At 47.4% G+C, this 24341-nt stretch overlaps 1 protein-coding gene across 15 annotated transcripts in view; it reads left to right on the forward strand.

Moving 5' to 3' along the window:
* The window catches only part of tanc2b (tetratricopeptide repeat, ankyrin repeat and coiled-coil containing 2b), a 98307-nt gene that overhangs the window by 67837 nt on the left and 6129 nt on the right, over positions 1–24341 (forward strand). For 8 of the 15 annotated variants that reach the window (XM_029133658.3, XM_029133657.3, XM_029133664.2 and 5 more), the window contains 22 exons: positions 1148–1296; positions 3562–3745; positions 4979–5227; positions 8984–9115; positions 13938–13976; positions 14704–14985; positions 15070–15194; positions 16846–17077; positions 17215–17384; positions 17829–18107; positions 18560–18727; positions 19168–19328; positions 19733–19841; positions 19922–20044; positions 20170–20406; positions 20493–20705; positions 21298–21391; positions 21902–22035; positions 22111–22234; positions 22430–22605; positions 23133–23265; positions 24061–24090. In XM_029133658.3, coding sequence (XP_028989491.1) covers positions 1148–1296; positions 3562–3745; positions 4979–5227; positions 8984–9115; positions 13938–13976; positions 14704–14985; positions 15070–15194; positions 16846–17077; positions 17215–17384; positions 17829–18107; positions 18560–18727; positions 19168–19328; positions 19733–19841; positions 19922–20044; positions 20170–20406; positions 20493–20705; positions 21298–21391; positions 21902–22035; positions 22111–22234; positions 22430–22605; positions 23133–23265; positions 24061–24090 — 3543 coding nt within the window. Of the gene's footprint in view, positions 1–496; positions 1021–1147; positions 1297–3561; positions 3746–4978; positions 5228–8983; positions 9116–13937; positions 13977–14703; positions 14986–15069; positions 15195–16845; positions 17078–17214; positions 17385–17828; positions 18108–18559; positions 18728–19167; positions 19329–19732; positions 19842–19921; positions 20045–20169; positions 20407–20492; positions 20706–21297; positions 21392–21901; positions 22036–22110; positions 22235–22429; positions 22606–23132; positions 23266–24060; positions 24091–24341 lie in introns of those variants that run through there. The other 7 variants (XM_029133662.2, XM_055504443.1, XM_055504442.1 and 4 more) reach the window with 6 other exon arrangements.

Raw genomic sequence — 24341 nt, forward strand, 5'->3', positions numbered from 1 at the left:
AATGGTCGTCAGTCACAGCTTAGCCTAAGCTTCCTGCCAGTCTGGTCCAACCTGCCCGGCAGGAAAACGGGTGAGAGGAGAGTGAGAAAACTGGCCGCCAGCTGTCTCTGTCTCACTGCTGTTGATATTAAACGTCGGCCATCTCCTGCTGTTGACTTCAAAGTCATTAATGTCTGGGCCAATTCAGAGGCTTCTACATTCAATTACAGCTGTTTGTATTTGGCCACCAGTTACTCTCCTTAACAGCAGAGTGAGTAATTAGTGACCGATGCGGCTCTGAGAGCTGAAGTCCAGCTGAATGGAAATTGATACAGTAGGCACCTCTGGGGGAACGATACCCAGGTATTATTGAAAAACATGGTGTCACCAGGGAGGTTTGTCATTGGTGGAGAGTAACCAGGCAACCGGGCGACAAGTCGAGGTCATTAAGGGATTTTTCTGTTTGAGATCCTAGTGAAAAGGACTGAAATCCCTCAGCTCTTCCTATGTGTGTGCGCATGTGTGCGCGTGTGTGTGGTTTCTGATCATCTGATCATCACAGGCTCACCCTTGTGTTTTCGTTTGCTCTCTTCAGTGCTAGGAGTGTGTAAACAGGATACAGAGGTGGATACACGCCCTCTTTGTATTGGAAATTCACCCACCGTAGCTCCCCCTCCCTCCTCCACGCACACAGGTGAAGGGTGTATCTCATTACGTCACGACAGGCTGCCGTGTTGGATCTGTCGGCAGCTTGCTAGTCGCTGTGGAACAGGACCTTTTGTAAACAGTTTGAAAGGATTCTGGTAGTTTTGCGTGTGGAGGAAGTTTGAGTTCACGTAAGGAGACGCTTCACACCGACTGGTTGGCTGTTGAGGAATGCGTGTGTAATGCACAGCTCCGAGCTACGGGAGCACTCAGGTAGGGAGTTTTCAGCTGGGTTTCATTTTGAGCACAGGTGCTGCGTCGCCTCTATCCGGGTCTGTTGTCACGGCTGTGGTTTAGGAAAAACAGCGGCACATACGTTGTGTTGAGGATTTCCAGGTAAAGGTCTGAACTAACCGGTGGTTTTTTATAAAAAGTAAGCTGCTGTTCTGTCTCACACATTCTTTCGTTCTCTCCCACCCCCGCTCTCTACCTCCTTCCTCCTCCCGTCCTTCTACCTCTGCAGGGGAGTCAAGCCAGGAGCTGGGCCCCCCTCCGTCGGTGGATGAGGCAGCCAACACATTGATGACGCGCCTGGGTTTCCTTCTGGGAGACAAAGTGAGCGAGGGGCCAGCCGGCACCCAGTACAGCATGGAGGAACCCGAGGCGAGACAGGTAATGTTGTAGTTAATGACCGGGATTATTAATTCTTCATGGATTCCTGGGTAAAAAGTGTGACTATGCGTCATGTCTCACAGGATGCAGTGTTTTTTCCCTGATTATGTAGTAACCAAACGGGCTCCAGAGGAAGATTTTAAATCAATTTAAGGCACAGATGTCTCAGGTTTTGCTGTTTTGGTGCTCGTTTAATTGTCTCATTGTGTTATTTTGAAGCCTGACCTTTATTCTTGTAATGTCTTTGTTTACACTCGTGTTTGACATATCTTGGATATCAGGACTGCCAGATCAATAAATGTGACTTCACCTGTGCCTCTCCATCAAACATAAAATCAATCCTACATCTTCTTAATTTGTTTTCCGGTGGTTTTCAAACTTAGCTTCTTGAAGGCAGTCTTGAGTTGGCACGCAGCAGGTTGGGCTTAATGTTTCTCTCCTGCACCGTAACCTTTCTATTCGAGAATTTGGCAGTTGTGCAACACGCGTCTTTTGGCACAACGGGCCGCTTTAAGCTCTGCAGCACATGCCCCGGTTTCGCTACCTAAACCTGATTTGACAGGTATGATTCCTCCAAACCATGGGAGAGGAACAGAGAGGGTGAAACGGGGATGAGAAAAAGGGGCAGACCTGTTGCTGGAGCATTTGAAGCAGGCCTATGTATGGGTTTGCACTAAAGCAGTGTGGATAAGCGATTAGACTGATGGACTGCCTGTGCTTGATGTGAGCGCTGCTGTAGCAGTGGGGGTGTATAAATTGAGAGAGGTTTATTCAAGCGTCTCTTTTTAGAGACGTGACTCACACTAGCACCCCGCTGCATCGTGCACCAGTACAAACTTATTATTTTAGATATCTGCCCCAAGTGCTGTTCCTGCAATGCAATTTTGTATGATTCATTAACTACCAAAAATGACGAGCATTGCCTTGAGACACATCTATTAGCAGATACGAGAGTGGTCTTTTGTTGTAATTCTTCTAATTTGTTTGGGATTTACTATCTTTCAATGGACAGTGCAAATTACAGTAATACAGTAGCTCCACACTTCAGCTAAAAGTGTTAATTCACCAACGAGGCTGAAAGTCTTTTAACATTAATCATTAATCAAGTTATTAAACTGCAAATAGTAGCGAGTTGGCAAATCCTGCCAACTGTATCCTGATGAAACAGGAAGAGGGGCCACTGATGTACTTTTTGGTATGAAACACCTCTCCACCATATTCCCTGTGACATGATTAAATTCCTAGAAAGGCTCGTGCAAGACCTCACCAGCTGATGGAACAAGGTGACCTTAACTCACAGAGTGTGCAGTTAATTGCCTTTCATACTGTCATGCTCCCGCTCCCTGAATAGACACCATGCTCCGAGTTCAATCCAATCCGCGTGTGGCGTTTAAGGTCAGACTCGCGCGAGTCCAGGTTCATTATCCCAGCAGATGCGATGCGGTGCTGAGCTGTGGTGTCACTGCAGACGTGTAGAGGTTTGTCATGTGTTTGCGTCTGATTCAAGCCTCATGTACATATCGATTGCATCCACTTCAGTTTGTAGTTGAACCAACAAACCATGACTTTGTTGTTAGCTTTGTTTTGTAGTGTCTCATATGGATTTAGTTTCTTGATGATCTCAACTTGTCAAATGCACAGTTAGACAGATTTGCGTGTGTGTGTATTAGTAGTTAGTCCTCCCTTCATATCAGTGGATGCTGGAGGTAGGCGCTTTGTGTGAGAGAGCATCTGTGGGTGTTCACGTCAGCAGGTTAGATGCAGCAGAATGTTTTTTTGTTCTGTCCCCTGTGGTCTTCTGTCTCCTAACCTGAGCCGTCACTGCAGGGTGCCAAAACAATGCTGAGAATAGGAACAGCACACATTGTGTATGGGACATCAGTGCTAGCTTTTGTTTTCTTTTTTGAATTTAATTGTAGTCATGACAATCAAAAAGAAAATATGCATAAAAATGCAAATGTCAGCAAGTCAGACAGCAGCAAACTTACTTGGACAGTTCCTACAAACCTTCACAGCAAGAGTCTTGTGTGTGTGCTTACTTTCTCTGCTTTGTACTGTTGTTAATCTGAGAGGATTATAATACAGATTGTATTGGTTATTATGTGTGCGTGTGAGCAAGACAACTCTAAGAAGGACTGACTACATGTGGTTTTGAAAACCTCAGTATTGATGTGACATTTGCCATGGATAAAATGACTCACCTTCAAGTTCAAGCACCGAACCGAACAAAGCTTCTGAACATGCCTGTATGTGCGTCTCCACCAGGGCCAGAACCAGAGGATCAGCCCGTGCTCCACCCTGACCAGCAGCACTGCCTCTCCCCCTGCAGGGAGCCCCTGCTCCACCCTCCCTCCTGCCATGCCCGGACAGGCTGGCAACAAGGACTGCGCCTATGGTTCTGTCACCAGCCCCACGTCAACACTGGAGAGCAGAGACAGCGGGATTATCGGTGAGAATCATCTGAACAGTCAAGAAAAACCATGTCACCAGAGGTTTTCATTATAACTCCTGAAGAACAAGGACAGAAATTGCTGTTCTATGGCTGATTGTTCTCAGGTTTTGTGTCTGAGCCATAGAAATCTTGAGCAGGCCTGTAATGGGCATAGTCAGAAGCTCCATGAGGGTGACATGATGGCCTGACAGCCCTCTAATAGAACCTGTGCTCACAGCCCGGCGCCGTGCAGCTCACCACCAGAATTGGCAGGTCCACCACTGGCTCCGGTTCTCTTCACAGATGAGAGCAAATTCTCTCTGAGCACATACGATAAGCGCGAAGGAGTCTGAAGATGCTGTGGTGAAACATCAGCGTGACGGATTTGGTGGTGGGCCAGTGAGGGTGCACAGGCCTGCTGGTGCGGCGGTCCTTGTGTTCCTCCTGGTGCCAGGCAATAATGTTGAGGCTCCGATGCCGCTGACTAGTCCTGCGAGACTCCCTGAGCCTCGTCTGGAAGGGAATGACGGGCCAGGATGCCCGGCTTACACAACCACCACGTAGAGCCAGTCATTCAATAAAACGATGCAAAAGGGACTGACCTTACCACAGACAGGCAGCTTCTCTTGGATTTGTGACAGATACTGTCAAAGCCTGTGACATTTCGTAGGAACACACCTGAAGCTTCATACGGAATCATTTAAGTGATTCATAGACAGAGCCGTCCCCACTGGTGGATCAGTCTAGGATTGATTCTCCTCGAACTTCTCCTCAAAGCAAATCTGAATCTGTGCAGACCAAGAAGCACCTGTGTAATTTGTCTTCAGTCAAACTGTGATGTTTTTCATGCACAGTTAGAACCAGTCCGTACATGAAACCTGAAAACCAATACAGGTGCATAAGTCATGTTGACATGAGTCAAGTCATTGTTAGCAAGAAAACGGAAGAGACGTGCTTACTGATGTCAACCCCTCTGCATATGTCAAAACAAGGGCTGCTATTGTTTCCTGGAACAATGGTGAACACCTGCAGTCTGATGAGGAAAGCATTACATCAACACACCACGGATCAGTTCAACATATCAGCAAATAAGTGTGAAAACAGACAGGTTGGGTGAGGTGAAGGGAGGACAGTCAAACGGAAACTAAAAAGAATAACCCAACTCCTCAGTGATCCAGATGTACACACTCATACCATAGCAGAAAAAAATAATAATACATCTTTTTTTATTTATGGTTTCATTTTTTGCAGCTACTCTGACCAGCTACTCAGAGAACATGGAGCGAGGCGGCAAATACGGTGAGGGATCCCGGGGAAACCTGAAACTGTGGCAGTCCCAGAAATCAGGCATGGACTCGTTCCTGTACAGGGTGGATGAAAACATGACTGCCTCTACCTACAGCCTCAACAAAATCCCTGAGCGCAACCTGGACAGCATGTCCTCCCACTCCGCCCACTCCATCCCTCTGTACCTCATGCCCCGTCCTAACTCTGTGGCTGGTGAGTCCCCTCCTCGTCCCCTCCCTGTCCTCTGTACGTAGGAAAGGAGCCAGAGATGAGGTTATTTACAGGTGTGTGAGCATGTGGTTTACAGCTAGCCGCTAAGCTGAGGTACTGTAGGGTTGTGTTATACTGCATCCATTCCTGACTCCTCTAGTTCTCCCTCTCTGCTCCTTTCCAGCTTTCTGTCCCTGCCTGTTTTCTTCCTGGATGAAATGTGATTCCTTCCTTTGTGACTGCTGTGATCAACAGTATTGAAAGAAATATTCCAGCATCATTAATAATGTAATGAAATCTGTTATATTATTGTGGCAGAAAGCTTTTAGACCACCTGGTTTCTTTGAACAGACTATTTTACCAGTTTTTCCTGTTCTGTGTTCTTTTTGGCTACTAGCAGCATTTGACCAGTTAAATCTATGCCATGGATATCACATATTGTTGTAAATTGTGGCTCAGGGATAAATATTTCATCTGTAATTATATCTGTTATTATTTTAAAGTGCCAGACCATCATTCTCCCTTTTCTTGGATAGGATGTAAACCTCCTCAAATCTGAATCTGCTTTTTAAAGGAGCTCAGCTGTGGTTTAAGATAATTTAATACAACATTTCCAGGGAGACACCCTGTTTTCAAATCGCATGGAGTTGTGCTGAAATCCTGGACGGCTGCTAACGTGCCGTGCTGTTTTGTTAAACTGTCACAGCCCTCTGGTGTGGACTGAAACCACCGAGCAGAATGTAATAGAGGGCGGGAAAGTAGCTCCTGCAGCAGAACAGACTGCATTTGGGAGAGTATCAGACAGGAAAACTGGCGTTTGTATTGCTGACAGAGGTTTTCATTGATGTGCGTTTCCTATTGGAGGCCACAGTGTCCTCACAAATAGTCCCTAAAGTAACAGTAAATCTGTCAAGAGCACGAGTTTCATACCGCAGAGCTGGTCCTAATGGGCTTGATGATGTTTTTGTTGTCATCATCAGAGAGGCAGTTACAGTCGATGAGCTCTGTTATGCACTTGGAAAAAAAGTGTGTGTGCACATGCTGCAGACACGCAGTCACTGTATATATTTCACTGAACACTGTAATATGCCTGACAAGGCTCGTCTCTGCAGCGGTGACCCTCTCTTTATGCTGGTCATGTTCTGCTGTTTGACAGTGCTGTCTGGCAGCACAGCGACGGTGCCAGGCGTGGAGATTCATCCTCAGTCTCATCTCCACCCCCCCAACACCCCGGACCTTCAAAGCGGGCCGAGTAAGCTGGAGACAGCTCCAAAGGCATGCTACGAGCTGTGGATGATGCAAAAATAAATAAATAAGGGCGAGGGAGTGGTGGGAGATAAAGGACGTGATTTCTCTGACTGTATTTGAATTAGAGGAACAGGAATTCCATATTGAGGAGAAGATGATGGATACATGTGGAAGAGGAGTGAAAAAGTGTTTCGTAATCTCTCTCTCTTTCTCTCTCCTGCTCCTCCACAAAGAATTATTAGATGATGTACGGATGGGAGGCAAGCACAGGCTGAGGATTGGCTGGGCTCACACAGCAGTGGAACATCAAAGCCCCAGGCATTAACCATTTCTATCCCCCAGAGTGACAGACAGACTCTCTTTGATGTGTGAAGAGAGCAGAGGAGAGATAGGGAGCAAGAGCAGAAGGCGACTGGGGAGGAAGGCGTGCGTGGGGGGGGGCTCCTCTATTACCTAATGAAGGCAGTGCGTTGGTAGAGCTGAGGATGGATATGGAGGAAGGAATAAGTCGAGGCTGAGTTTTTATTTTCTCCCTGCCTACATAGAGTGGTCTTCATAGCGCTGGTGATTTGGACACATGACCAACCTGGCAACCTGCTGATTTAAAATCTAAACTCAGTGAACAACACGCAGCAGACGTGTGAGTAGTTCAGCAGCCTGCCCAGTGAAGTAGAAGGCTAAAAACTTCCTAATCCATGTTGGAGGATCTGTACCTATGCACCTGCTTGTACAGTGGAACTGCCCAGGGTCCTTAAAATCTCCATTTACACAAAAACTAAAGCGGAACAAAGTCACTCTGAGAGTCATTGAACTCACTTTATAGTCTCTAAATTCACTAAATTAGTGTAACAGCTCATCCGAGATAACGTTTTTCAATTTAGAGGGCAGACAAGTGTCATTGATTTACTTTTATACCATCATTTCCTGCTTCTCTTTTGGTCTTTGGTTCCACCCCTGTATGTGCTTGGTAATACCCGGACAAATTGTTGCTTAAATACCAGCACCTTCCTTATCATCTGAGTAATCTCCCGGGGAGATGAGAGGAGAATCGAGGCGTCGAGCGCCAGCAGCCACCTCCGATCTGAGATGACTCGTCAGCTCCCGGCTGATACTGTGACTGGCTCTGGACAGCAGCCCAGCGTGTGTGTGTGTGTGTGTGTGTGTGTGTGTGTGTGTGTGTGTGTGTGTGTGTGTGTGTGTGTGTGTGTGTGTGTGTGTGTGTGTGTGTGTGTGTGTGTGTGTGTGTGTGTGTGTGTGTGTGTGTGTGTGTGTGTGTGTGTGTGTGTGTGTGTGTGTGTGTGTGTGTGTGTGTGTGTGTACGCATGCGTCCACGCTGTCAGGCACTCCCTAAAACAGGAAGTATCTGAGGTGGCAGCAAAGCTCCCTCTGCACAGTCAGACTCTTTCCCTTTTCATACTCGGTTCATGCTCTCTCGCTCTCCCGTACAGTTTGTCTTTCCTCTTTACTTCTTTTCACTGTGCGTGCAGTCTTAGCGCATTGGCACAGGAACTGTGAATGTGATCCCCAGCACCCTGCTGCATTGCAGATAGAGATGATGAGCACACAGATTTGACTCCTCACATTCAAACGGGTTGAAAGAAAAAAAACGACTTTTGGGCCCAGTAGCCCTGAGTCATTGTTCCTTGGTTTAGCAGCGGATTAAAGCCTCCACTGTCTCTGCTTTTAGCCCAGTTGGACGGCCAGCACCCCCCATTCCCATCAGGGCTGAGCCTTCAGCATTCTCAGCTGCCATTTTCCCTCCATTTTGGGAAACCCATGTGTTTCATTTGGTGAAACTGCTGGGGTGACGCAGGCAGTTACTACACACATACCCACTTCTGCTGTGAGCTTAGCTCCATCAGCACAGACCTCAGACAGAGAACAGGATCAGTGTTGAGGTGCTGGTGGTGGTGGGTCATCAGCAGTATTCGGACTAACTGGAGGAACGCGGAGGGTAATTTGTCTTTGGGATCTAAGGAGTGTTTCAGGTATAGTGACGCAGAGAAGGCCCCTTTCTCTAGCTTTGAGGCGCGATGCCGCTAGTTTCAGGTGCAATGGAAATTCAGGTCCATTGTTTACTCACACTTGTGGCGTCTGATCTCATTTAACATTCACGGTTCCGAGCACTGGCTCTGAAGACGCAGCGTGGTGTGTGAACAATCAGCAGCCAGCGTCAGACTGCACTCACTCCATGAATAAGACATTTGTCTGCTGAGCTAATTAATCCTGAGAGGGGCCGGATGGCATCTGCCTCCGTGCCGCGTGACAGACACTGAGAGGGGAGCGTTTCAGGATAGGGCCATGTAGGGCTGCGTTGCTCTTTCCTGTAGGAGTTGACAAGTAGGGAGCGGGAGGCTGACAATGGCCTCAGGACACTGGCACCAACCTCTGCCACCTTCTCATGTGCTCGTGTGTCGAGGGCTTGTTTACTATGCGACTCTCCCAAGCTCACATACATGTATTCATCCCTTTGTGTTTTTCTCCACCTCTCTCTGCATCACACGCACGCAGCCACTAGTTCGGCCCACCTGGAGGACTTGGCGTACCTGGATGAGCAGCGGCACGCCCCGCTACGCACCTCGCTGCGCATGCCCAGACAGAGCACCACCTGCGGGCCGGGTCGCTCCGGGCAGGACCTGCGAGGTGAGCAAGCGCCGCACACGCACACTGAGCCGAACAACGACAGAGGGAACTCACGCACCGTCCTCCTTTACGCCCCGTGTTCAGTAAAGAGCCGGCCAGTGCCGGTGAGTCGGTTCGGTGCTGCCTCCACTGAGCTGTCTGTCTGTGGGCTGCACATGTGACAGACATGTCTCTGTGTCACCGGCATTAGCATAAATACCAAATGTCTGCACAGTCGAGTCATTAATTCAGCTTTATGTGGGCGCTCACAGGTGAAAGGTGCTGCAACCAATTACCTAGATATTAAAACTCCTGCTTTGTTGTGGGATGAGCAGTGATTAGACTGTGTGAACCAGTCGGCTGCCAACAAGATGCTGTTCTGGTTTTATATATATATGTCTGTATGTCCACCCATATCAGCCTAGTGATGCAGCTCTGAGATGTTCATAGTGGACATGAGAGGTTGTCAGCTGTTGTGTGCTGTCTCTCTGTGTGTGGAACTACAGCGACTCACCCAGCGTTTTGTCAGGTTGTGTCACCTCTAAGCTAAAATTTGTCTCAGTGCTTAACATTCACAGGCAGCATGTGCTTCAGTGCACACTGTTCAAGCCTCGCACACAGCCAGCGTCTCCGTGATCAAGCAAATCTCTTTAGCCTCCTTGCCAAATGGCCTTATGTCACAACATTATGTGTCCCCTCTCCCTTCTTCCTCTGTCACTTATCCAGTAATGAGCACCTTAATGGCAGTCCTCTGCCATCCAAGCGAACACAAATATGCGTCCATGTGTTTTAAACACCTGTTAAGACCCCACTTAGCTGAGAGTGCTCTCAGCTGAGCTGTGATGTGATTCCACTGCCCAAGGGCCCCTAGCTGCAGAGACAGGCAGAGTGAGGAAGTATTAGGAAGACAGAACAGTGGGAAGAGTGATGAAGATGGACACGGGGAAAGACATAAAAGACAGAAGGAAGGTAGACGATGGTGGTTCCTTTCAGAGCTTTGCTGTTACTGCCAGAGCCACTTGTTTCAGCCGGGCTCCTCTAAGGGCAGCCAAGTGTGTTTACAAGCCAGCTGACTGCGTCCTAGCATGCTTTCTGCCTCCTTGGATCAGTGTCAGAGCCTCCCTAAGTGCGCCGCTCCTGTGGTTTTACCCGGAGAGGCAGAGGAACACCGGACATGGAGGCAAGCATCTTAAAGAATAGTTGTTTTTCCAGCAGGATTACCTTTGGAACATGTTCGATATCTCCAGAGAGAGCACCCTGCCCTGTAACGGATCCTCCATGGACCTTCCTACCACTGCACAATATATCCAACTCCATTCCATTGATTAGGAAAATGGGTTTTCCTTCTCCCCAGAGGATGCACTTCACTGATGCACCAAATAGTCCAGATTGACACAGGATGTTGCATAATGCAATTTTCAGCGAGGACATTTCCACTTGTAAGTGATAACAAGCAGATAACAGCCAACTGAAGAAACACATTCGAAAAAACGCACAGATGGATGAATAGATACATAGAATGACTGCAAATTACCTAATGCAGTTAATACTTATATTAGTTATTACATCGCCTGCTGTTATTTAATGTCTTAGTTTATCACTCCTGCTGGTTGTTTGTGGCGAGAGGCCGCTGGATGCAGACGTGCAGACGTACAGATGGACTGCTGGCTGCGTGCTGGTCAGGTGGTCACCAGCTGGCACATGCAGCTCTGCATCCAGTTGGTTTCGTGGAAGCTTCTTTTGATGGCGGCCGCCAGGGGCCCGAGCTGCGCTGCTGCTTCCAGGAGAGTGAGTCAGACTGTAATGGACCTTCTTGTGCTCCTGCCTGCCTACCTCTAAGATTTACCACCCACCTTATCTATTCACTGCAAACTCTCTCACATAACTGTACACTGCATGCGCTCTTCCCTCCTCGTTTATCTCCACTCTCCCCTCTCTCTGTCTTTGTCATTCTGTTCCCCCATCGTCTGTGCCTCCTTCGTTGCCTTTCGACCTCTGCTCTCCCACAGTGAACAGGCCTCATGTTATATGGTGGCAGAGGAACCACAGCCTAGTCTGTCCAAACCAAAGGTCATTAGTCATGGGTTTGTTTATCTGATGTTAGTTCGAGTTAAAACAAAATTAGCAGAAACCTGTTGTGGTTGTAGTTTATTATCTACTGTAAGTTATTTAAGGACACTCCAGGTTTATGTTAAATATGTTACAGCAGTAAACCTGTCTTTACTATAAACAGATGCCCCTATTGCTGTTGAGAGAGTCAGATAACATTAAGAAGACGGTGTGAGAACATAATAGCTAACAATGACTTTCAGATAAATACTTCTCTACGTCTCTTGGTCACTTTGTGCTGTAATCTGTCCCCAGTGATGCAGATCTGATAGTTATAACAGATGGAATATCTAGGTCTGTAACAGAGATCTTTATTGCTTCTTATATAATATCAACATATTTTTTTCTTTATTGTTTGGCTGCAAGACATGAATTAAGTCAGTAAATCACACAGAAGCAGATGAGATTATTTGTGCTAAATGACAGTTTGTAGCCACGGGGAAGATTATGCATTTCCTAAGCAAACGCTTTAGCCATAGGCACTTTCACTTTATTATGTTGCCTGTTGTGCACATTACATAATATTAATTTTTTTAACAGCAATTATGTAAGAAGTTGTTTCATATGCCAGCAGTGGCTCCACAAATGACTGGAATTTTAACTCAGTGTCTGAAAAACCAGACAGCAGAGCGAGAGAGAGCGAGCGAGCGAGCCTTGCACAGATTACACACTGAGTGAGAAATCTTTCACCTGACCTGAGATGAACCGTCACCCAGGCCCACGCAGGAAGCACAGCAATCCCTCCTCCTCCCTCGTCATTTCCTCTCGTCCTCTACCTTTGTGCCGACTCTCCTCCTCCTCTTCTCCTCCCCCTTTCCCACTTCCCATCCTGTCCTTCTCTGCTTCTCCTCGTCTTCCTCCTCCTCAACACTGCTCAGCCACCGTGAGTCATCCTCACCTGGTGAATAATTGAAACGTCTGAGACTCTCACTCCGTCTGGCCGTGGCGGGCTGGTGCTAGAGGAGGGGAGGTGTAGTGATACCCTGCTCAGCGTCGCCTGAGGGGGAGTGTTATGGGCAGGATTATGAGCAACTGCCATCCATCCATCCTTCACACACACGTTTGCTTTCACCGTCCTGGAAAGCAGGTCCCTTGGCCCTCGTGCGCAACATGGCCACCGAGCTTTTTTACCGGACACGGCGGCGCAGTTGTGGCTACACAACGAGCACAAAGTGGAGTAATCATCCCTGGCCATTGGTGCGAGGGTGTGTTTAGTAAAGCCTCAAGGACGGAAGGAGCTTTACTGGCACGTTTGGCATTTAGTCACCCCCAGATAATTGGATTAGCGCCACTTAAAACAGAGTAGCTGTGGGTATTTAGCCTTCTACTTCACTGGGCCGTCGTGTGCAGCGTTACTGGGTACTTTTTGCATTTCCCATCACCCGCGTTGCATCATGTTCTTTTTATCACAAGGTGTCGACCCATCGGAGGAATATTACATCAGTCTGGGAATTACAGAGGCAATGACGTTGTCGGCTGCTCTCTGTATGTGTGCGTTCACGTGTTTGTTGGTGCACAAACCACAGTGCAACACAATGCAAAGCTTTTCACCCACTCACATCCCTCTGTACCTTTGGCTGATTGTATAAGTCGGTGATCATTTCTTTTCATTTTGGGATTATAATTAGTTTTCCTGGAAGGGAGTCGAGCTTGCAGCAGCACTCTCTGGTTCTTTGTGGTCAAAGAATACATTAAGAGCAATATCAGCTCATTATGTTCTAAAGCCACTCTTAATCAGGACACTGGAGTCATTTACAGAACACATGCAGCTCTCATGCAGCACATACTTCCTCCCTGTCCCTTGATATCATCATTTTGGAGTTCTGCACCCTCGCACAGTAAATACGTTTGTGCTGACACATGGAAATTCTGCTCTCCTATCGCTCCAGACTAACGCTTGATACATATTTCCTACAGTTGTGAGTCACTGTGTGCTTATTGCTAGTATGCTGCAGAGTGTGAAATGAACTACTGCACTGGCTTTCATCTGACCAGCAGCTATTTCTCGCTGCAGACTTCAAGAGACTGATCAAATTTAACCTCAGTGAAGCCACAGAAAGAAAGACTTGGGTGAAAATCCATTTTACGGTTTGCTTAAGGTTTTTCTGTAATAACTCCAAATTTGGGATTTATCTGCTGCTGAGGTTGATTACTTTATGGTAAGGTGTGGTTAGCTCCAGCAGCCTATAAAGCGCGCGCACACACGCACACACACACACACACACACACACACACACACACACACACACACACACACACACACACACACACACACACACACACACACAGAGAGCCGTCAGTGGAGTTGAGGTTGGAGTCTCTCATCCTGGGGTGAAATTACTACTAGAAGTGGATTAAATTACTTTTATGGGGATTGATTGATCTCACCCAGCACAATGGAACCAATTAGAGTCTCCCCAAAGTGCAAACCTGCTCCAACCTTCCCTCCAGACACGCTGAGGAATCCGCTCAATGTAATTCAAAGGATTTCAATTAGTAATCGACCTCGGTCTGGTGGTTCCCCATATTTTTGACATGGTGATGTGCTGATGCTCTTGCTGCTTCCTGTGTTTTTGCATTGAGCTACACTTTGCCCTGTGCTCTGACTGCACACTGCTGCCGGTTCCCATTCCTGCCCTCACTGCCTTTTCTTTCTCCCCTCTCTCATTACTCTCTGCCTTCATTCTTCCTTCCTTTCTCTCTCTCTCTGTTTTATGCTTGCTGTTCGTCTCAGCTTCTGCTAATAACACCCATGCCTGGCAATCCCAGTCACGTAAGTTACTTTATTTTCCATTGGTTGCATCAGACGGCATGTTCGGCTCACAGCTGCCCTGCTTTCTGGCTGGTGCATTACAAGGCAAAGCGTTCTAGTCAAGCACACAGAGCTGCCAGCCAAGCGTTTATATTATGCAACTCACATTGCAAATCAGGCGCAATTACCAGATGCTGATATAACATTTAAAGAAGTGACGCAGCACGTAAAACCAAGCATGTACTTATTCACTCATCAAAGACAACCACCCAGGAGACGACACCCAGGAGCAGCAGAATAGGTTTTATAGTGGATCACACAGCTTCAGAAGTTCAGCCCAGGTTCATTTCACCCTCATTAGTGCTCAGTGGTCCACATGTTCTGGTAAAAAGAAGCCCAACCTCTGGAGGACGTAGGTTTGACGACTTCCCCTAATGAGTAAACTCAACAGTGGCCCTGGCTGTTAAACTAGTCACTCCCTTGACTCTCTGTTAATTTCTTCTGCTCCGAAATGAGCTCAAGGCAACTTTAACATTTGATTGCTTTGTTGTAAATGATATTCTAGCAATCAGAGTGGAGAGGGATCCAAAGAAAAACCAGTGAATATTTTGAAGTGCAGAGAATTGGCGAAATATTCATCACTCCTTTACATCATTGAACATGATTATGTATGAAAATGATTCTGTTGTGTTCTGCATTTGTTTCCCTGTAACACCACTAACGCTCTCTAACGTGCTGGTCCCGGCAGTGCGCTTTGCACCGTATCGGCCTCAAGACATCGCCCTCAAGCCTCTACTGTTCGAGGTGCCCAGCATCACCATGGACTCCGTCTTCACCGGCCGCGAGTGGCTCTTCCAGGAGGTCGACGCCCACCTCAACAGCCCCAACTGCAGCACCAACCGCGGCGTGGTCGTGGTGGGCAACATCGGCTTCGGGAAGACCGCCATCATCTCCCGCCTGGTGGCGCTGAGCTGCCACGGCACCCGCATGCGGCAGATCGCCTCCGACAGCCCCCAGGCCTCCCCCAAACGTAGGCATCCGCTCGCTTGGACGGTGTGCGGTGGCGACACGTGTGAGAGCTGCCCCAGAGAATGTTCTGTTGCTTTGTGTGCAGATGGAGAGGGCCTCCCTCTCACCCAGCCACAGCCCACGCATGGCACCCTGGGAGGAGGCAGCTGTCCTGGAACCCCTGAGATGAGGCGGCGTCAGGAAGAGGCCATGAGGAGGCTGGCATCTCAGGTACCGTCTCACATTCCTGGCATTCCAGCCTCTGATTTAAAGACCTTCACTAAATAGGAGCAGAGATATTCTGAATGGTACCGCGCTATTTTGTAGCGCCGCCACTCGGATCAGCTTCTTTTACATATGCAAGATTTCTAACTCTCGTTTGATTGCTGTTTTATGAGCTTTAAATGCTTGAGCTCGAGGCACTTTGGAGCATTTCTGCCTCCCCACACCCTCATTTCCTAAATATTTTGTTCTTATTTACTTATAGACTGTTTGGTCTATTGTTGTTCATTGAAGAGTAGAACCATGTACACAATATATGAAAATATTGTTTCAATCCTCATTTTGTCATTTAATTTAAAAATACAATATATATACATATTTTTTCAGGCCTCAGTCCATCTGTAGCTAAATATTGTGAGATAATTCTAAATGACCCTTTTTATGTCTTCATTTTCCAATTAGTGACAACGTAGGTGGTGGGAGTCGCTATTTTGAACATTCATTTTTTAATACAAGCAGGTACAAGCTGTCAGAAATGATGCTATTTAAAATTGCTGGAAGAATGTTTTTGCCACCTGCTAGCTCCTAGGTGGTAGATGTCAAACCAGGTGACAGAGTTTGTGTTTACGTTCTGAACACATCAGGCTGGAGGTTGTTTGGTGCGGTTTAAAATCAGCTGATTTTACCCAGGCTGTAATGTGTGAAGTGGACTCTCCTTCCTGCTCCCTTTTCCCTGTCTGCTGTTGCACTTCGGTCCCCCTCCCCTGCTGCTTAGCCATCTGCATCTCCAGTCCCAGCCTGATGCATTATGCAGATGTGTTTAAAAAAGAAAAAACAACTTTGCCAGGGAGCCTTATGAAATATTTATACCTTCAGAAAGCCATTTCCCAGCCAAGCTATTAGATCTTGTTAACTCTGTGCATTAATAATTGAGCTCACTCCCTTTTTCACCCCTTTTGTTTTAAAGCCCTTTATTCCATTGTGACTAAAAATTAGCATTCCATTTTGATTAGTCTTTTTTCCCCCCAGTCCCTTTTTCTCACTGGCCTCTGATCGCTGCCACTGCCACAAGTCTCTGTGATCTCTCAGTCCCCAGGAGCACTCGGCTGCACCTGCTGCTGCCTGCTCCGTGGAATAACCTTTGTGAAGACTCACCAGCCCCACGCTGTCATTGGATACGGCCATGCGAACGTCGCTTTTCTAGCCATTCGATCAGTGGTTTAACATGAACATGCCTCGAGTACATAGCTGTGAAATGTGACAGTTTAACACTTGACTCCGTAGGGTCACAGTCATCTCACACATGCATGAGCTAACTCCGGATCAGTCTCTCTTGGTAGCCGGAAGCCATGAATTATAAAAGCTCAAACCATACGGCGGAGTATTATTTTTCATTATACTACAATCATCCACCATGAAGTGGATTCAGTCCCAATTGAGCTGTAGCTGTAGTAGGAACCAGAAACCCTGGTTTTGCACTGGCAGAATGTAAAGTATTAATTCCGATAATCTCAACGTGCTTTGACATTGATTTGCAATTAGTGTTACTGCACCTAAAGACTGGTTATGGTGGAAACCACCGGAGGCTATAAGCTATGGTCATCTTTGTCTGTGTGAGACTGACCTGGCTGCAACGTTCTTGACTCTCTGTCGCCCCCAGGTGGTGGCGTACCACTACTGCCAGGCCGATAATGCCTACACCTGCTTGGTACCGGAGTTTGTGCACAACGTGGCGGCTCTTCTGTGCCGCTCGCCGCACCTCGTTGCCTACAGGGAGCAGCTGCTGAGGGAGCCACATCTGCAGAGCATCCTGAGTCTGCGCTCCTGCGTCCAGGATCCCCTGGCTTCTTTTAGGAGGGGAGTCCTAGAGCCGCTGGATGTACTTTACAAAGGTGATGTCTAGTTTCTTCTGCCTGCTGATAAACTGACTTTAAACTAAACAGAATCTGGGTTAATTCTTTATTTTCATGCTTACAACATGTATACATCTGTAAACAAATATGTGTTGTGCGTTTCTGTACTTTTTCAGAGAGGAAGATCAACTCTGAGGAGGATCTCATCATCCTCATCGATGGTCTGAATGAAGCAGAGTTCCACAAGCCAGACTACGGAGACACCATTGTGTCCTTTCTCAGCAAAACCATCAACAAATTCCCTCCTTGGCTTAAACTGGTAGTGACAGTCAGAACCACATTACAGGTGCGTCAGTCACAAAGTTTGCATTCACTGTTTATTTACTCTTTTAACATTTAACTGAAGGTTTTTCTTTAACAAAATAAGTAGTTTTGCTTGATATTAACGCTGCCTGAGTTTTTACATTAACATTATCTGAAGGTGATATTTCACTGCTGATAATATTGAATTTGTTTGACTCTGCCCTCTTTCTGTCTTCTGCTATGAATAATATGTGGAAGATATGAATACAAGTGCTTTTGAAATGTTTTTTGTCTGTATCTTAGCGTTTCCTTTATCTTTCATTCAGAAGGAGTAAATTGCTGTAGACAAGTTATTCAAAACATTCAACATTTTATTTTGAATCTGTCTGACTTGTTTTGCTAATGCTAGGTTATGTAGCTAGGATGTATTGTTTATACCAGCATCACCATAAACAAGACCCTTATTAAAACGTCTGTCGCTCCTCAGGAGATCACCAGCGCGCTGCCTTTCCACCACATCTCTCTGGACAGCCTGGATGACAACGACGCCATAGATCAGGACCTGCAGGGCTACATCCTGCATCGCATCCACAGCAGCCCAGAGATCCAGAACAACATCTCGCTCAACGGCAAGATGGACAACACCACCTTCGGCAAGCTCAGCGCCCACCTCAAGGCCCTGAGCCAGGGCTCCTACCTGTACCTCAAACTCACCTTTGACCTCATCGAGAAGGGCTACCTTGTCCTCAAAAGCTCCAGCTATAAGGTTTGCAGTAGTAGTTTGTAGTGTACAGGCACAGACATTTTACATATATTTGCAGGTTTAATTTAAAGCAGGTGCAGGGTGTGAGATTTAAATAATGCACCTTCTCTTTCACACGCTCTGTGTGAAAGGAGTTTTCATAAAAATCATCTTTTCAAGAGTCAGAATTCAACCTTTCTGATAAAAAATGCAGCTAAGTTTGTTTAAGTGTGCATTTCATGGTGAAATATTTTATCTCGCACCCCCAGATTCATTTAATTTCATGTATTCAGAAGTGCTTCCAGAGCCCATAAAAAATGGCAGCTGATATATTCACGTTCTCCATTTTTAAAAAAGACGGTGTGGAATATTTGAAGATGTGCTTTACAAACACGATGCATTATTTATGCTCTGTCGAGCTGATCCGGAAAGGGAATCAGCATTGCAATTCATTTTTTTCTCTCGCTCCCCCTCAGGTGGTTCCCGTGAACCTGGCAGAAGTGTACCTGCTGCAGTGCAACATGCGCTTCCCCACGCAGTCGTCGTTCGAACGGGCGCTTCCCCTGCTCAACGTGGCCGTGGCCTCGCTCCATCCGCTGAACGATGAGCAGATCTATCAGGCCATCAACTCCGGGTCACTACAGGTAGCGCTCCAAAGATATACACTCAACATAGAATCAGTGAAGATACAGAATCATAATAACATTTAGTCAAATATTTATTTAACAACCAGATATTAATGTCCCACATTTCCTCCTAAACTGAGCAGATTTTGTTGTCCTGCATGTGGGGTTTATAGCATTTTGTGTTTCCATTTGTTAGCTGCTAGAAGAAAGGTGGTGTCATGTACGTCTGTGCACCTGCCAGGAATTAGTAACACTCAGATCTGAAAGGGACAGTTGGTGTGTCCCATATGAAACAAGAATGTTTTATTCCTCAGTAAGAATGTGCAACGTGTGTTATGTTCAGTTATAGATAACGATCTACACGAAGGTGGTGGATATGTAATCCTTATTTTAATTTATTATTATAATATCCTGAACATTGGATGAGGTTTTGGAAAAGCTGTATTTGTGTGATTCAGGGTACGCTGGACTGGGAGGATTTCCAGCAACGCATGGACAACCTGTCTGTGTTCCTGGTGAAGAGGAGAGACGGCACCAGGATGTTTGTTCACCCCTCCTTCAGGGAGTGGCTGATCTGGAGGGAAGAGGGAGAGAAGACAAAGTTCCTCTGCGACCCCAGGTGAGGACTGTGTGTGTAGAAGTTTAAATTAAAAAAAATCCTTTTTTAATTATTTCGTCTGGAATCAGGACATTGGGGTGCAAATCTATGAATCTTCCAGAGCAGGGTGATGGATATTTCCTACCTTATGTCCCTTTCATAATTCCACAGCCTACTGGTTCTGTACTCGGCGTGATATGCATAAATGTACTGTGCAGTTAATAAGTCATGTACTGTAGCTATTAATAGGCATCGCTGTCGCAGGTACATTCTGTTTTTACAGCACAGGAAGTGTTATATTTTTAGCTGGAAGAGTTTAATTTCTGTATTTTATTGAAGGCTGATTCCTCTGAAGGTGCAGATGATAGAATATGGCATGTAAGGAGTGTGAAGTATTAAAATGTTTGGCTCTGTCTTGTGTAAAGGAGTGGGCACACCCTACTGGCCTTCTGGTTCTCTCGACAAGAGAACAAGCTGAACCGACAGCAGACTATTGAACTGGGCCATCACATCCTCAAAGCACATATCTTCAAGGTATATCATTATTTGTCCCACACGCGGCTGCGGTCTGGCTCCAAAGCAGTGAATATTAACACATTCTCTCTGTGTTCAAGGGTCTCAGCAAGAAAGTCGGGGTTTCCTCATCTATCTTGCAAGGCCTGTGGGTTTCCTACAGCACAGAGGGCCTCTCAGCTGCACTGTCGTCACTCCGAAACCTCTACACTCCCAACATCAAGGTACAGACGAGGAGTCATGCTTGAAGACAACTTCAACAGACCAAATAAAATATGCTCTATGGAAAAGTTCTTCTGTGATAAACTCAAATGTCGCATTTATGAATGTTCATATTTCGTGTTTTCAGGTGAGCCGGCTGCTGATGCTGGGCGGTGCCAACGTGAACTACCGCACCGAGGTCCTGAACAACGCCCCCGTCCTGTGCGTCCACTCCCACCTGGGCTACATGGACATGGTGGCGCTGCTGCTGGAGTTTGGCGCCTCCGTCGACGCGTCGTCGGAAAGCGGGCTCACGCCGCTGGGCTACGCTGCCGCCGGGGGCCACATGTCGATCGTGACCGCGCTTTGCCGCAGGAGAGCAAAGGTACGGAAAGAAGAGCGAGACAGCGCGTATGAAGACATGCGTCAGGACCACGGCTCTGTTTATGACTTTCACATGCACGTCCACAGGTGGACCACCTGGACAAGAACGGGCAGTGCGCTGTGGTGCATGCGGCCCTGAGGGGCCACATGGAGGTGGTGAAGTTCCTCATTCAGTGTGACTGGGCCATGGGACAACAGCAACCGCAGCAGTCGCCACAGGCCCAGCAGCAGACGACGTTCACAAAGAGCCACGCGGTTCAGCAGGCCCTCATCGCTGCAGCCAGCATGGGATACACAGAGGTACAGACGAGGGGAAGTCATGTGTTTCGGCTCACAGTGGAGAGTTTTCAGAAAGAATCCAGGGCTTAAGTGACCTCCTGTAACTTCCCCGTTATGTATTTATATTGGAGGTACATTTAGCAAGCTGCAATAAATATAGTAATAAAAAACAAACTCTGTCCAACACATTTAAATCAAGGCATTATTAAAATATGATCGGCAATGCAGTAAAATCGGTAACAACATTGCAGTATTTCATATATACGGCCATATGCCTTTTTTAATAGCAGAACAGCTGCTGAATATTATCCCAGCGTCCTGTTCATTTGGTCACAGGAGGAAATAAACCTGAGAAGAATGAGACATCAGTAAAATGCTGACAGATGTTAGCTTTTGACAATGATTAGTGTGAGCGGAAGGAAGGTGAACCAGCTGATGCACAGGCGCACTACATGGTTTCTGGCCTTATAGAGCTTTTAGAACTGATTCAGCAAAGCAGATTTTAAAGAGCAAGTAATGTTATTTTAATATTTTATTTCCATTTAGTGCTTTTAATTTAGTGAAAGTAAATGTGGGCATTAATCAGTGTCAACTTTAATCTCTGCCCCATCAGATCGTGTCCTACCTGCTGGACCTGCCAGAGAAAGATGAAGAGGAGGTGGAGAGGGCTCAGATCAATAACTTTGACACCCTGTGGGGGGAGACAGGTGGGAGTACCCGCATTCCACCCACACGCTCTTAATTCAGTGCTGACAGATGACTGTGAGTGCTCAGTGCTGTTGAGACCTTTCCCCGCGACAGTGTTATTCTAGGGGATCTGTGGAGCGTTCGGTGAGCGAGGCGGAGCGCTGCAGTGCGGATATGAGGGATTGTTCTTGTGTCTGCTGCCGCCGGCTGCTGCGTCAGATGCTGATGGCAGCGCAGTGGTGTCACCAGAGCAGAGACGGGCTGGACGCTCGCATGGCGGAGGGGGGAGGGTGGAATAGTCTGATTGCACCATGGCGGGGTGTTGAGAAATGGAGTGTATCATTGTAACCTAAAGCAATAAGCCTCGGCAGTCATTAGTCCCCTGCTGCAGTGCGGGATAGGCTGCTTCAGGCTCCTGTTCTCAGCCGGCCGGAGCTTTATGGTTTCCACAGGTGAAAGGAGGCCAGTCATCTCGTAATAATGTTTATTTTCTTGCCTCTTATCAACCCTGCTCTCGTTCGTGTGTCCAGCTCTCACTGCAGCCTCTGGTCGGGGGAAGCTGGACGTTTGCCGCCTGCTGCTGGAGCAGGGTGCCGCCGTGGCCCAGCCCAACAGACGAGGCATCGTCCCGCTGTTCAGCGCCGTGCGACAGGGACACTGGCAGGTTAGTGGCAGCTGGTTGGAGCAGACTGGGTGGGAAACTTCGTCCTCGTCACGTTGCTGTGTTTGGGTGTGGCAGATCGTGGACCTTCTCCTCACACATGGCGCAGATGTCAACATGGCCGACAAGCAGGGTCGAACTCCTTTAATGATGGCCGCCTCAGAGGGACATCTGGGAACCGTGGAGTTTCTGCTCGCTCAAGGTAGCGGGTCTTCCTGTGGAATGTGTGAAATACAAAAAATCTTTCTGCACTAATGAAATGATTGGGCTTTTTTTTATTATGTTTACAATAATTACAGCCAGATTCAAACAGCAAGAGACTTTTTTATTTCCATCAAAGTTAATTAGGCAGTTAATTACTAATGGTTTAAATTCTCCCTGCGTTTGTGTTTGACAGGAGCGTCTCTGTCTCTGATGGATAAGGAGGGGCTGACCGCTCTGAGCTGGGCCTGTCTCAAAGGTCACCTGCCTGTGGTCCGCTGCCTGGTGGAGAGCGGCGCCGCCACCGACCACGCAGACAAAAACGGACGCACACCCCTCGACCTGGCAGCCTTTTATGGTGATTCTGAAGTGGTACGTGAGCAGTGGAGGGAGAGGAGGAAGCTTAAACGTCCCAAAAACCAAACAGGCTCTTGTGTTTCATGTCATGGTGTTAGTGGAATCGTGGAGCCTCCAGTTTACTCGTTATTCATCTGTCCATCCATCTGCCGCTCACTACTGCTCAGACGCCGTGGATCTAAACTCACACACATTAGCCTAAAGTGGATGATGGAAAACTGTGTCAGAGCAGAAAGATTTGATGCTCGGCTAAATCCTAAACGATCCTCAGTGCTGTCGCATGATCTCTGATAAAACATCTTCCACGATAGAACATGTTTTTACTTGTGTGTGTGTGTGTGTGTGTGTGTGTGCTGATCATCCAGACTGTATCATACTGAGTCTGTTTTGTGCCTTTATGTAATGATGAATAAATTATACCTGGAGGCTGTTGCAGATGAAATTCACACTTACAGCGTTTGGACTCATGAACTGGACCAGATGAGCGTGTGCATGTTTTTTCACACATCCCTGTAGCTGATGCTGCTTCTTTGTCCGTGCAGGTCCAGTACTTGGTCGACCACGGGGCCATGATAGAGCACGTAGACTACAGCGGGATGCGTCCTCTGGACAGGGCGGTGGGCTGCAGAAACACGTCAGTGGTGGTCGCCCTGCTCAAGAAAGGAGCCAAGATAGGTAAGAGCTCTTGGACGGCGAAGGAGCCTGGTGTTTGTCTCCAGAGGACGCGCCTCTGAGGAGCTTCCTCGTCCTGTGGTCTGGGACTGTGTTTTGGTTGAAAAGGCTGTGCGTTGGAGTTCAGGCCTGCAGGGAGATGAAAACAGAGCTTTGTTAAGTGCACACTTTCTGCTGGTCATTATGGCACCGTGTAGCCATGGATTCAGGTTTGTGTCTCCATGAAGCTTAACCTCCTCCTGCTGCTCTGTCGTCTGCCCCCCACTGCCACAACACGCTGCTTCTCCTCAGCTATTTATGGCTCTGATGTGTGTTTTTTCGTTGTTGTATTACTGTTGCCACTGTGTTGTTTTGCTTTCTCTCTCTCTCGGTCATGTTCCCTCAGGGCTTCTTCTTGTCTCTCTCACTCACGCTACTTTCCTGTTCCTCTCAATCACATCCTCTGCTCCTATGCGGTTGCTCAGAGACAAGTTGTTATTAGCGCTTGCGGTATTTCTTTTCTGTATCTAGTTTTCTTTTTTTGCTGAGGCACTTATCTCCACTTCTCACTGCTGCTTTTTTGTGTTCCTTTTCTCACTCCTCCTCCTCCTTCCACTGCCATCACCTCTTTCTCTTTCACCCTCCTGCTGTTTCTATCTTTTTCTTTCCTCTTGCTCTTCACACACTCCCACACCTCTGGACCCCTCCTCTCACTTATGCTCCTTTGCTTTACTCATGACCTCCCGCCTCCTCCTCTCCTCACCTCTCCCTCTCCCCCTCATCTTGCCCCCTATCCCCCGCCTTTCTCTACGGCCCCAGGATGTCAGACGCTGCCCAGTCGGCCCCGAGGTAAAGCCAAGGCTGTCGACTTCTCACCCCACCAGGCATTTTGACAGCTCTATCTCCTCTTTCTGTGTTGTCTGTGTCCTAAGTGTCGGCAGGCGAGCTTAGCTACCAAAACCTTCTCAAACTGACAAATAATAACACGCACAGGTATTAGCACTGTCAGTGACGCTGTCGGGATTGCATAGAGGTAGATGCTAACATCCAATTGGTTAATGACAGCATGCCCGGCCTCCAGCCTGCGACGTCGTTTCGAG

The sequence above is a fragment of the Betta splendens genome, chromosome 19, assembly GCF_900634795.4.
Source record: "Betta splendens chromosome 19, fBetSpl5.4, whole genome shotgun sequence".
Taxonomy (NCBI): Eukaryota; Metazoa; Chordata; class Actinopteri; order Anabantiformes; family Osphronemidae; genus Betta; species Betta splendens.